Source organism: Panicum virgatum, chromosome 6N (genome assembly GCF_016808335.1).
Source record: "Panicum virgatum strain AP13 chromosome 6N, P.virgatum_v5, whole genome shotgun sequence".
Lineage (NCBI taxonomy): Eukaryota > Viridiplantae > Streptophyta > Magnoliopsida > Poales > Poaceae > Panicum > Panicum virgatum.
In genome coordinates, this window is record NC_053150.1 from 16390137 (window position 1) to 16403210 (window position 13074).

General features: G+C 51.2%; 1 protein-coding gene across 1 annotated transcript; it reads right to left on the minus strand.

The window, feature by feature from the left end:
• Nucleotides 1–1630: 1630 nt before the first annotated feature.
• Nucleotides 1631–3250, minus strand: LOC120677971 (BTB/POZ and MATH domain-containing protein 1-like). The gene is made up of 2 exons (XM_039959148.1): nucleotides 3032–3250; nucleotides 1631–2122 (listed from the first exon to the last, which is right to left on the minus strand). Exons 1-2 carry the CDS (start codon nucleotides 3248–3250, stop codon nucleotides 1631–1633), a joined length of 711 nt encoding a protein of 236 aa, XP_039815082.1.
• Nucleotides 3251–13074: the final 9824 nt, after the last annotated feature.

Below are 13074 nucleotides of genomic sequence, written 5' to 3' on the forward strand. Positions count from 1 at the left end.
CCATGGGTTAGACGGTTTCCTGTTTAAACCGGCAACTAGTTTAAAGCGTGCCCAGCAGAAGCACATCTATGCGGCCGCTACCGCCCACTTGCTCTTCCGCCACCTCCTCCATGAATCAGACCAGCACCGGTGGCACAGCGAGCGGCCGAGCGCATAGCATGGAGCTGCGAGTGGAGCGCACAGCATGGAGGGAGGGGGTGCATGGGTGGGGCGAGGCCACGAGGAGCCGGCTGTCGGCGGCTAGGGATTCGCTTGTGGCTCCTGGCCGGCTGGCGGGGCGTCGGGCGGAGGTGCGGAGCAGAGGGATCGAGGATGGGATGTGGGCGTCAAGCCGCCAGGGGTTCTTCATTCAGCATGCCAGTGGGCCAAAAACTAAACTAAATGGGCCATCTTAACTAGCCACCAGCCCAAAAGGAAAGGCCACGCCTTCTTCTTCCTCCGGCAGATGGACAGATCGCCGCCGTCATCTGGAACGCCATGGGAGGTGCCAAGCCAAAGGGAGGGGTCAGGTTCTGCTCCACCTTCCATCAACGATGTTGTCGCCTTGGCGTCTTTCCAAGCACTCTACATTGACTACCTCGCACGCGTCGTCCCCTCCGTCGGTGGCTCCTCTACGCGGCCATGGGACTAGCTCGAGCTTGCATGTCAGATTAACTCTAATTAAGACGGTTATGCATGGGGCTAGCTCGAGCTCCCATGGAATGGATTCTTCGCTGGGTTGGTGTGCCATGCGTGGATGGGTGCGAATGCAAGTCATGGACACGGGTTACGCGGTTCAAGCCGGACTCAAACCAACCCGTACATGGTCTCGAGGAGCGGTTTAATATGGTTTGGTTACACGGGTTGCCCGGTTTCAAACCGGACCATGTACACAGGGCGGGTTTGTATATATTTGTGTAAAATAGATAGCCTTCTGTGTATGCTTTGTGTGTCCTTCACTTCTCAACTAGGGTTTGTAGGTTGTAGATTTGGAGGGATTTCTTTAGATTGGGAATAACCCAATGAGGTCTGGCGGCGGCTCTGGTGGCGGTGGGAGGTGGGATTGGGGTCTCCGGGCGGAGCCGGGGAGGCGGCGGGGAGTGGGGATTAGGGGGAGGCGGCAGGGAGCGGGGGATTCTGGGGGCGGCGGCGGGGAGCGGAGTCAAGAGGGGTGCCCGGATCGATAAGGCAAGCGCCAAGCAGAGTGGTGGAAGCTAGGGTTTTTATGAGCTGGACCGTTTCAATATAATTTATTGGGCCTTCTACATATTTCGTGTACCCGATAGGTTAACCGCGGGTAAGGATTTTTACCCGTACTCTACCCGCGGATAAAATTTTATACCCATACCCTTACCTATCGGGTCAGGTACCCACACCCGCGGGTAAAATTGCCATCTCTAAACCTGGGGGACTGCTTTCAGCTACAACTAACTTGCAAGGGCACAAGCGGTATTTTGGGTAGCAAATAAACTGACATGCATGGGTACCAAGGAATCGACTCAAATCACAACTGTAGAGCTTATTTCAATTCTCAAAGAAATTAAGAGACTCCTATAATCCCTAATCCTATGATCCTATCAATAATTCCTATGTACTACACTTTGCGAAACATGAGCGACTTCTCGAGCACATCTACCAAAATCAGGGGGTGTCACAAGCAGAGTTGCTGGTATCCGTAGCTCGCCACCACCCTCTCCATCCTCTCCGGCGAGGCCACCATGAACCCGACGCAGGCGTCCTTAAGCGTGCTGCAGTACTGATCATCCGTGAAGGCCAGCATCTCCGCCATGTTACCCTCGCCGAGGGTCTTGGCGAGCTCCCCCTCGTACAGGAGCTTTAGCCCCTCCAGGCCGTACCGGTCCGCAGCGACAAGCAGGTGGCGCGTCATCTGGCTCCTCGCCTCCTCGTCATCATCGGCTTCTCCCTCCGTGGCCGGCAGGGTGTCCGTGTAGATATAGTGCAGAAGGGTCTTGAACACATCAGGCCTCATGTCGTCGACCTCGATGGCCGCCGCCGGGGCTTGGCTCGCCTCCGCCGTCGACGTCGGCCCCCCGAACAGCTCCGCCTCGAAAACCAGCGACCGCGTGGAGAGTACAACCTTGTGGGCGTGGAAAAGCTCTCCCCTGACCGAGCAAGGTTTTCTCTACCGGTATTTTTAAAATCTCGGTGGTCACCGATAAACAGGAATATCGGATATATCGGAAATTTATCGGCGATACGAAAAAACTTTCCGACAAAATTTACAAAAAAATATTCTTTTTGTTCAGAAAATCATGTACATCAGTTCTATATCATTTTTGATAAAAAAGCAAATGTACACATACTATAAACTACCGATTCAATGATATTTATATAAATAGTCCAGTCCTAAATATTACAAAGTTCACCATAGTGCCAAATATTACATAATATCAATGCACAATCCAAAATACAACAAGCAGCACCATAATGGGTTAGGAACGGGTTTTTATTGGGTTCCAATTGCTTGGCGGGCTCGCACAACATTTGGGTCCAATTTTTATCGCGCACAGTTTCAAAATGCCGAACATTTTGGACGGTACCAGCAAAATATTACCGGGCCCCACTGGTAGACGGGAGATTTCGAAAATTTCGGAAAATCTCGGCCTGTAGAGAAAACCCTGCGACCGAGTATGTCACGTCTGTCACCGGGACCTTGCCTACCGGCGCCACATCTGTCATTGTCCATTGTCGCTAGGGACTGGGGACGGCACTGCCACGTCTTCCGCTGGGACCATCGGGCATCGCCGCCATCTTCGGCTCCGGCTCTGGCTCCGGCAGCGGCAGCGGCATCAGCTCCGGCTCCGGCACCGGGCACCGGCACCGGCATTTGCGTCTGTGTTAGAATGGTGATGGCCCACACGAAAATAAGGCTGTCTCGGTCACCCACTGGGGCACTCAGCTTGCTCTTTGGCACCCAGTGGGTGACCGTGCTCCTACTCGCGATGGCCTGATCGAGCTCCATCGGCGGTGATTCTCCACCAGCGTGGACAGCGGTAGGCTAGGCATGGGGTCGAGGAGGGCGAGGCTGGACGATATCGTCACCCCCGGGGCCCTCAGACTCTAGCTGCAGGCAGAGGTCGATGCTGTCGCGGTCGTAGATGCTTTTGGGGTAGTAGCTGATCGACCACTCGTAGCCGCCGGCGGTGAAGACCGGCGACCGGTGGAAGCAGGGCCATATGCGAAGGGTGCCGTCGGCGGCATTGAATGCAGGGACCTCGAAAATTCTCTTGATCGTCTGGTTCCCAGCCATGCTGGCACTCAAATCGGTAATGGCGCGGCCGGCCGGCGGCAGTCGATCGTCGGTGGCCGTCCGATCGATGGAGCGATGGCGGGTGCGTCGATGGTTGGGAGGCTGAGCGTGGGAAGGTATGTAGACGTTATTGATTGATTGGTGATGAGTTCGATCGTGGGTGAGCAGAACTCATGTATATATGAACCAAGTATCTTGGCCGTTGCATCGACGACCGCCATGGACGTATCCGACTTGGAGTCCATAGGATTTCATGGCGATTATGGCTACAACTGAAACTCTTTTACTACAAATCAGATCGATGGAAACTTCTCATCGTAGTATAGCAAAGGGAACGAAGGTATAATATGTAGTATTTGGGAAAGTATGCTGATTGGGAATTGGGATCTTAATAATCACTTTCGTTATACCAATCTCCGTGCACAATTTTATGGCACAATGTCCAAGATGAGAACTAGATAACTGTGTCAGGTAAGTCTTATGGAGATGTAACTCCTCTCCCATCCTATGAAAATCCCTTTTTCACTCTTCTCGCCATGTCTGTAAAATTTTACCCTAAAGCAACATCGAGAGACCCCTCGATTTAAGCTAAAGGGAGAGCCCCTCCCATTCTTATTGAGGACAGCAGAAAAAACAGAGGGGAAGGAGAAGAAGGTAATAGCGCGGCAACCCCAACGATGGACGGTGCTCCGACATTATTAGGATTTGTGTTCGGGATTAGAGGTTCGGGATTTGGGGATCCAGGGTTCGACATAAGATGGCCATGATTATGGCGGAGGCGTGGTTCCCGCCGAATGAGGAGGTAAGGGAGGATCAGATGAAAGGGAGCACTACACCACAACACCGAATTAACGACGGGAGTCTGTCGGTAAAAGTGCAATATTACCGATGGATAGTCCGTGGGTAAAGCATACCAATGAATGGTCCGTCGGTGATTCTTGTTTTACAGAGGAACCATCCGTCGGTAAATGTGTATATATTTATCCTCGAATGGTCAGTCGGCGAATCTTTATACTACGTCGAATAGTCCATCGGTAAAATTGCTGGCCCCTAAGCCCACCAGGCCCATCAGGCCGGACATATGCACATGTACAAACCCTAACTCACACAGCCTGAGACCCAGCACCCGCCCAACACAGGAGCGTCGCCACCCCCATTTCTTCTTGTGCGTGGTGCCCCGAGCCCTCTCTCCTGTGCCGCCCCCATCATGCTCGCTGAGCGCCGCCCCCATCCTCCTCGCCGCGTGCCGCCCCGTCCCCCTCCCAACAGGACCTCCGCCGCACCCCAACTCCTCTCTTGCTCGCCGCCCCCATCCTCCTCACTGCACGCCGGATCCATGGCGGCACCACCTTCTCCGACCTCAGGTGGATCTGCCCCGACGCCACCGCATCCTCCTCCCTAACCTTGGGCCGGCGCTACTCGTCCCCGACCTCAGCACCAGCGCTGCTCATCCCCGACCTCGGCACCGGCCCTGCTCCTCCCAGACCTCAAGCTGGGGGACGGAGCTCTCCCGTCGAGCCTGGATTTCGTGGCCACGGTCTCTTCACACCAGCGGTTCAGATCCCCTTTCCTCTTGCTTGATTTTTTCTGATTCATTCATGGGCGATGCAGCTTGAGGTCAAGAGAAGGATGGGATGAGGAAATAAGAAGCTAATCTTTTTTATCTTTGCTCAAGAAAGTTCCCCTGATATGGTTACAAATTAAACATCTGTTTAATTTATTCAGTGGATATGAATGGTTTTGTCAGGTTTTTGAGAAGCTCGGGCCAAGCTCGTATGATTTTCTAAAGCGAAATAGATACCAACCTTTCCCTGTGGAACTTGTGCGGGAGTGTAACATCCCGTATTTTTGTACTGAATGTTAAGTCAAAAAAAGCGGATTTTCAAAAAGAAATCGTGAAAGTACAACTAGTTAGGATCAAACATAAGGATGTCTTCACCCTCTCGCAAATTCCTAGAAAATAAACCCTCATATAATCTAAGGAATATTTTGAGTTATTTGGATTTAATTGAATCTTCCTTGGTACAGATTTGTTTGAATGGTTTTTGTTTGAAATTGTGCGGAGACTAATATGAGTTAAGCCACTCAAATTAATCTCAAATGCAAACTAAACCCTAATTCTAACTAGCCTAAAACCTCCCAGCTAAACCTACACGGCTCAACAGCAACCCACCTGCTTACCCCACCGGCACAGCCCAACCCAGCAATAGCTTGCTGATCAGCCAAAAGTCGATCTGCCCCGCTAAGCCCGCACGCACCTTGGACGGCCTCCTAATAACGGTTGGCCTAGCACCGGCCCGAAGCGTTGCCCACCCCGCACGGCCCGTAATCGACCCAGCTCGCGCTCGGTCCATCCCACCACCACCTCACCCGCACACGAGCTGCTGATAGCCCGACCCCACCTGACAGCCCCACTATACCCTTTTCCCCTTACTCCAAACGTCGCCTTGCCTCGCCCGCATGCGCGCAACGACTCGACGTTTGGGACCCTCCGAAGCCTGGCTCCCCTACCACGCCCGCACTAGCCGACAACCTAGCGAAACTGCCCGGCCAGAGCCATGAACGCGCAATCGCCATGCATCCCAGCCCGAATGCAAACTCTAGCCTTTAGGGTCTCTCCCATGAGGTGGATGAGTGGCCCCCCCGAAGAAGTAAGGATGGAATCGGATCGAATGCGCATGGAATCGGATTCGGATAGCACTTTTTACCACATTTTAACTCGGATATGGATATGGATTTGAATGTTATCGGATACGATACAAAACAGATGTCTCGAATTCGGATACGAATTCGGATATTTACTTGATTTGGAACATAGTTATATTCGTTTGTTTTATTCATTATAAATATATTTCGAAGATATCGCTAAGTCATTATATAATAAGAATTAAAATATGTAACCATTGTAGTTAAGAAAAAGACATCTCATCAAAACATATTTATCCATAAATATTTAAATAGTTAATAATATAAAAATATAAAATGCAAATGAATAAATATTTTAATGGAAATATAGATAGTTATAAAGAATAAATGGAATAAAGTATATTTACGATTTTATCAATAAGTGGATAAACCAATGTAAATTAAAATCAATATGATTATCCATATCAAAATATAGTTAATTAAATTGAAATTAGTTAAACTTTATCTTTATATATCATTAGTAATATTAAACCTAGTAGCACATGTCATTTATTCATGAGTTCCACTAAATACATTATATTAATACTAAAACTAATATATCACTAATCATTAGTTATATATATAATTTTTAATAGTTTCCTATGTGCTCATTCTTTTTTGAATACGGATGTTGCGGATATTGTCGAATACGGATGTAGAATCGGATAGAGAAAAATGAGGAAAAACGAATTCGGATATATCCACTTTAGTACCACATTACAATCGAATACGGATATCTATATTAGGTGTGGATACGGATACGGATGCAAAAAATTCGGATAACCATTTTCACATTCCCACCCTTACGAAGGAGGATGAGTGCCGCCAACTCAGTGCCCCAATCGTCTACACCACTGTTTTTTTCGAAAGATCCTGAACCTTACGGTTCGGCCCAAAAACCGAACAACTACAACTAGTACACCTACAACTAAACAACAACCGGTTGGATTGGGACATCAACCGGTACTCACTCAAAGTTGGCCGGTCGGATTGGGACATCGACACGAGCCTTCCGTCGGGTCGGATTGGGACATCGACCCGAGCCACCGCAAAACTCTGCCTGGTCAGATTGGGACATCGACACGAGCCACCCCCCAATCGTCTACACCACTGTTTTTTCGAAAGATCCTGAACCTTACGGTTCGGCGTTCATTAATAAAGAGAAGAGAATTGATCCTGTTTATAGGTAAACCGAGCCCAAAAACCGAACAACTACAACTAGTACACCTACAACTAAACAACAACCGGTTGGATTGGGACATCAACCGGTACTCACTCAAAGTTGGCCGGTCGGATTGGGACATCGACACGAGCCTTCCGTCGGGTCGGATTGGGACATCGACCCGAGCCACCGACAAAACTCTGCCCGGTCAGATTGGGACATCGACACTAGCCACCATAACCAACACCCCAACACCGCCTGAGGCTACCACCGCCCGGTCGGATTGGGACATCGACACGAGCTCTCCATTCGCGGCCATCGCCTCCAGCCAAGCTCAACGACCAGCAGCACAAGAAGCAGCCAGGAGCCTCCAGCCGCACCACCATGGCGCCACGGGCACCCCTGCTTGGTTACTGCCAGCCAAGCAACCATGGCATCACTGCCAATTACCGAAGCAAACTGATGCCGGCCATGCCGCCACGGCGTTTCCGACGCAACCCCGCAGCTGGCCGGAGTGGGAAGACACCGTGACAACGCCTCCAAGAAGGTAAACGGCACCCGAGGGCATCGCCGTCGTCTTGCCGGCAGAGCCGACATGGCTTTCGCCTGTGCTTGCCCAACGCCCAACTGAGCAAAACAGGGAGCCCCCGCTATGGCGCCTCGCCAGGCACGTGCGCCGCCTCCTCCTGCGACAGCCACGCGTGATCAGAACAACCAGGGTTAAGCACTGCCATGACCTGATCCTCCACCTCCGCCTCATGGTGATGCCGACCACGGCCGCCTGGTGGGGTGCCCGCCACCAGCAACCAACCGCCGCCCCCTGCCTCCGCCCGCTGCACACGTACCTAGGCAGCGCCACCGACCCGCCGCAGCCTCACACGACGCGCCACCCGCCTCGTTCGCCGCCTTCCACCGGGACTCCCCCGGCCTTTCCCGAAGTCGCCACCCGCCTGCCGAGACGCCAAGATCCGGTGGCCTCGGAGGAAGCCGCGCATTGCGCCCCGCGAGACGCCATCACGCCTCCCTGCCGGCACGCCTAGACACGCGGCATGGCCACAGGCGGCGTCGGCCGCCACCCGCGGAGCCCCGCCAGATCCATGCGCAAGCGGCCCCAGATACTGGAAAACGCCCCGCTGCCACCATCCCAGGGGCTGCACGGGCTTTCGGCGGCGGCGAGGTGAGCTGGAGGGAAGGGGGAGGCGGCGGCGGCTAAAGTTTGGGCCGCCGCCCGTGTTGCCCGAGCGGGAGGGCGACGCGGGGGCCGGGTTCTTCTTTTAGTAAGCCCTCCTTCTACACCACTATTGCTCTGCAGCACTGCGCAGCCACGACCCTACTGATTCTCTACTGCACGGACCCTATCTTCTTCAGCCGTGCCGGTAGGTCACCGCCGCCCAACGCCACCATTGTCCTGCTGGCCATGGCCTTTGAGCCCTTCTTACAAAACCATATGTCCTCGTCCCCCTTGTTTTGCCTCGTCTACAGGAGCCCAACACACCACTGTGACGCGCAGCCTTTCTGTCAAGTCACCACGCCATCTTGTCATATCATGGACCTGGATTGTTGGTGCCCCGCACGCTCGGTGAGGCCATGACGTGTTCCTAGGTTTCTAGGTGGACGCGCATGAGAGCGAGACTAGTTCGCAGAGCCGAGCCCCTATGTTTCCCTGTCAGACCGTCACCTCCACACCTTGTCGGCATCGTGCCACGACCCTAGGTGGCTGAGTTGCCATGGGCATGCGTGCACACACCCCACCAGTCGAAAGGTCGTACCTTTGGCCCTTCCCCGCGTGCACTAAGCCACCTCGCCCCGACGTGCTTCACGAACGCTGCACCGACACCGCAACATCATGAGCACATCATGGTCAAGTCCTTAAGGACCTTCGGCCAAACACCCTAGGGCGCACCACATGCACTGCCGCACCCACATCTCTAACTCACACATGCAACACACACAAACGAGATCCATAGAGGATTGATCTCACCACGCCAGGTCCACCCTATGACCGACAAGCAGACCTCGCTTGTTGGTGAAGGGAAGAAGAGGCTGACTCATGGGCCAGACGCCTGGTAGTGAGAGAGAGAGAGAATGAACGAGACGGGCGGAATGGGCTCAAAGCCAGCCTATAGCCAAGCTAGCCCACTAAGTCGTAGACTGAGCCGACCCTTGAAGCAGAGCAAGGCAGAGTTGGATCAGCTGAGCCGGGCCAACGAATTTGGCCTGTTACTCTGAGCCACCCCATTCCTTTTTCTATTTTTACCGCTGGCCTGAAGGGCCCATCTATCAGTGAGAGCATCAAACTCCGGCGACGTCCGATACCTCTAGCGAGACGCCCGAAGATTCGGCCAATATAGCCTAAGTAAGTATGTTAGTACTTCTTTATTATGCACTACATATGATTAAAATCACAATACTAACTAAAATTTTATCTTAAACACTCTTGCAGGGGGTGGGTTTTTGTGCAGCCTGGTGAGCACAAAAGGAAGCCCAATGGTGCAGGCAGCACTTCCCCCGGCTCGTGATGCATGCTGGGGTCCTAGAGCCAGCATACACGTGGGACCACTACATGGCCAGCCCGGACGCTACTGATCGCAAAGGAAGGAACTTCACCACCAAAGCGAGGCGGGTGGTCGGGGAGTTGTGGGTAAGCCATCCTCGAACTAAAATGGTAAAAATATCGCATTCTATTTCAATTTTTGGAATGATGGTTGCAATTATCTTATGGGTATATATGCAGGATTTCTACAGGTGCGAGGAAGGCTATGAAGCCCGGGCGAACGAGCAGGCTCACCAGGCTTGCTACAAGCTAGTGAAAGACAAGCACTACGAGGCGTGTGTCCATGCCGTCATTGTGTACTGCGCCGAATTCGAGAAGAGAAGTGTCAAGAAACCAGCCGCAAGAGACATCTTCCTCACGCGAGACCAGTACTTAAGGGTAAATAAATGCCATCTCTACTCATTTATCTTGTATTTGATATTACAATATGTCATGCACTTCATTACGTTTAGGTGCCTCCGAATTGGTGCGCAAACAAGGCCGAGTGCTGGTCTATGATGGTGGACAAGTGGATCAGCGAGGACTGGGCCCGCCAGCACGCCTTATGCCGGGAGCGTCGCTTGATGATGCCAGGTCCGACACATCATCAAGGGAGCCGTAGCCTCGCCGAGTACAAGGAAACATGGGTAAGTTCAATAATTTCTTCATTCTTTCTAAAGCTATATTTTGAATTCTTACTAATCATCTTGTTGATTTCTTGGCAGCCGGAGTCTCATTCAGGCCAGTCTTGCAACGACTTCACGGCGTACGCCATGTCTCACATGGGAAGGGCAATGTCGGACGTGGCCTACAACCCAGCGGCTCCACCAGAGGCCTACACAAACCCCAGCATCCCGGCGCGCCTCAATGAGTACACGGAGGTGGGAAGGGCGCTCCACTGGGAGACTTGGGATCCGACCACCGCGCCACTCTCCGGAGAAGCCATCATAAGGGCGGGAGGCGGGAAGAAGCATGGGCGGTACTTGATCGCCAACAGCTTGGTCCACACGGCGAGTACACCCAGCCAATCGCAGCTTAGGGCAAGTACCACCGACTCGACCCCGCCCATACGCCCACGGCCTGAGACTTCAGTGGCCAGCGTGCACCAGAGACACGTTAGTTCAGATTTAGTTGTCGTTCTATGATTTTTATGCAACTTTGCTTCGTATTGTAACATGGATGTTAAAATTTTGCAGACCGAGATGGAGGCAAAGTTTGAGGAGGAGAGGAGGTGCCGATTGGATATGCAGGCCAAGCTGGAGGAGGAGCGGAAGCTGAGGGAGGAGCAGTCAGCGGTGTTGTAGAGCATGGTCACCTGGATGCAAGGACTTGGCGCGTCGATGAACTATGCAACGCCGCCTCCTCGCTTCGCCTTTCCAGCTCAGCCTTACCTTCCTTCGGGACCTTCTAGCACTCCCGTGAGTATGCTTTGTTAGTTGCTATTATTATATCTTTGTTATTCTTACTTAATTTATGTGTTTGTATTTGCAGAATCAGTCGTGGTACACTTCGAATGACCCTCCTCCAGACCAGAACTCGCCGGCGGCCCCGTGGCAAACTTGGCCCTCCCCACCTGACCATGAGTGACTTGTAGTACTAGATCTTGTGGTATTAATTCTAGACTCGTTCTATGTATCAGACTTGTTTTATGTATCAGACATACTTGAGATGGCAGATGTATCGTACTTGTGATATGTATGGGACATGTGATATATGTGATGGATTTGTGTTATTTGTATCGGTGTTATTATCGTATTTGTCAATTATATATTTGTTATAATAACTACATGTAATGCCCCTGTAATCAGATATATTTTTGTTGTATTTATATCAAAAAACAGAGAAAAGAGAAAAAAACAATTTTGGTCACTTTGCCGAGTGCATAAGCCAAAACACTCGGCAAAGTGGCCTTCCAGGGTATGCAGAAAAGCTGCTTTGCCGAGTGCTAGACCCTGGCACTCGGCAAAGATTTGAAACTTTGCCGAGTGCCGCCGTTAGGCACTCGGCGAAGTCGCTGTCAATGGCCGCCCCCACGTGGCAACTTTGCCGAGTATCGCGGCTCTCGACAACCTCTTTGCCGAGTGCCCGAAAAAGGACACTCGGCAAAGCCTCTTTGCCGAGTGGTCTTTGCCGAGTGTTACACTCGGCAAAGACTTCGCCGAGTGTATAGCTGCCTTAGCCGAGTGTACCTGACACTCGGCAAAACCCTGAATCCGGTAGTGTGCCGCTCTCTGCAGGCTACGGCCTGCACATTATATCCTCGGCAAACAATTACTGATGGATAGGTGCTGACCAACAACGTGTCCCAAATCCGAATCGTAGTTACTCCGATCCCTCCGTTCAACAAAATAAATTATTTTTATTTAGCATTCAAATTTTATTCTAAAAAATATTTTTTTAGCGTATCGCTTTCATGCCGACCTTTGTACTTGGGATCCAACCCTGCTCCTATCAGGGCTATACTTTATGAGTCGCCCTCTTGGAGCTGTATCGCTTTCATGCCGACCTTTGTAGGCAGCTTGATCTGACCAGATTTCTTGGTGTAAATTTCCATCCTGGACTCTGAAAGTTGTTGAGCAGTGGTGAGTACTTTGCCTGCTGTGTCCGGCACTCGACTGCTTGTCGCTCACTGGATTGCCTTTTGGTCACAATTGAAGGACTTCATCAAGTCACCATGCAGGGATAACACCCCAGCTGGTCCTAGCATCTTGAGTAGTAGGTACACATAATGAGGTACTGCCATGAATTTGGCCATGGCAGGTCGGCCTAGGATGGTGTGATAGGATGTGTCAAAATCCGTGACCTCAAATGTTATGTATTTTGTGCGATAATTTTTGGGGGTTCCAAAGGTAACTAGCAAAGAGATGGCTTCCAGTGGAATTGTCGTGTTCCCTGGAACCATTCCATAGAAAGGCGACTTGGTTGGCCTTATTTTGCTAAACTCAAGTCCCATATGGCGTAGAGTACTTGCAAACAGGATGTTGAGCCCACTACCACCATCTATGAGTACTTTAGTAAGTCTCACGCCTACGACCACGGGATCAAGGACTAGTGGTAGTTTCCCTAGTTCGGAAAAGCTGGTCCACTAATCTTCCCTTGAAAAGGAAATTGGTACCTCCACTACAAAATGACACCCCCTTTTGCAACGCATATATGTGTTGCTAAAACACCATATAAGCGTTGGCAAGGTCTATACCAACGCATGTATTATGTGTTGCAATATCTGGTGTTGCAAGAGTCTATTGCTACACATATATATGTGTTGGTAAGTGGTGATAATAAGCGTTGCAAACTAGCAACGGATATTTTAAAGCCACTCCAACACATATGTATGCGTTGCAAGCAGAATTCCGGTCAGTAAATGATGCGTAAATTTCAGTTTTTTGTTGGACTTATTATTCTTTATGGATATATAAACAATAAAAAAACAAATTGCAATTCATT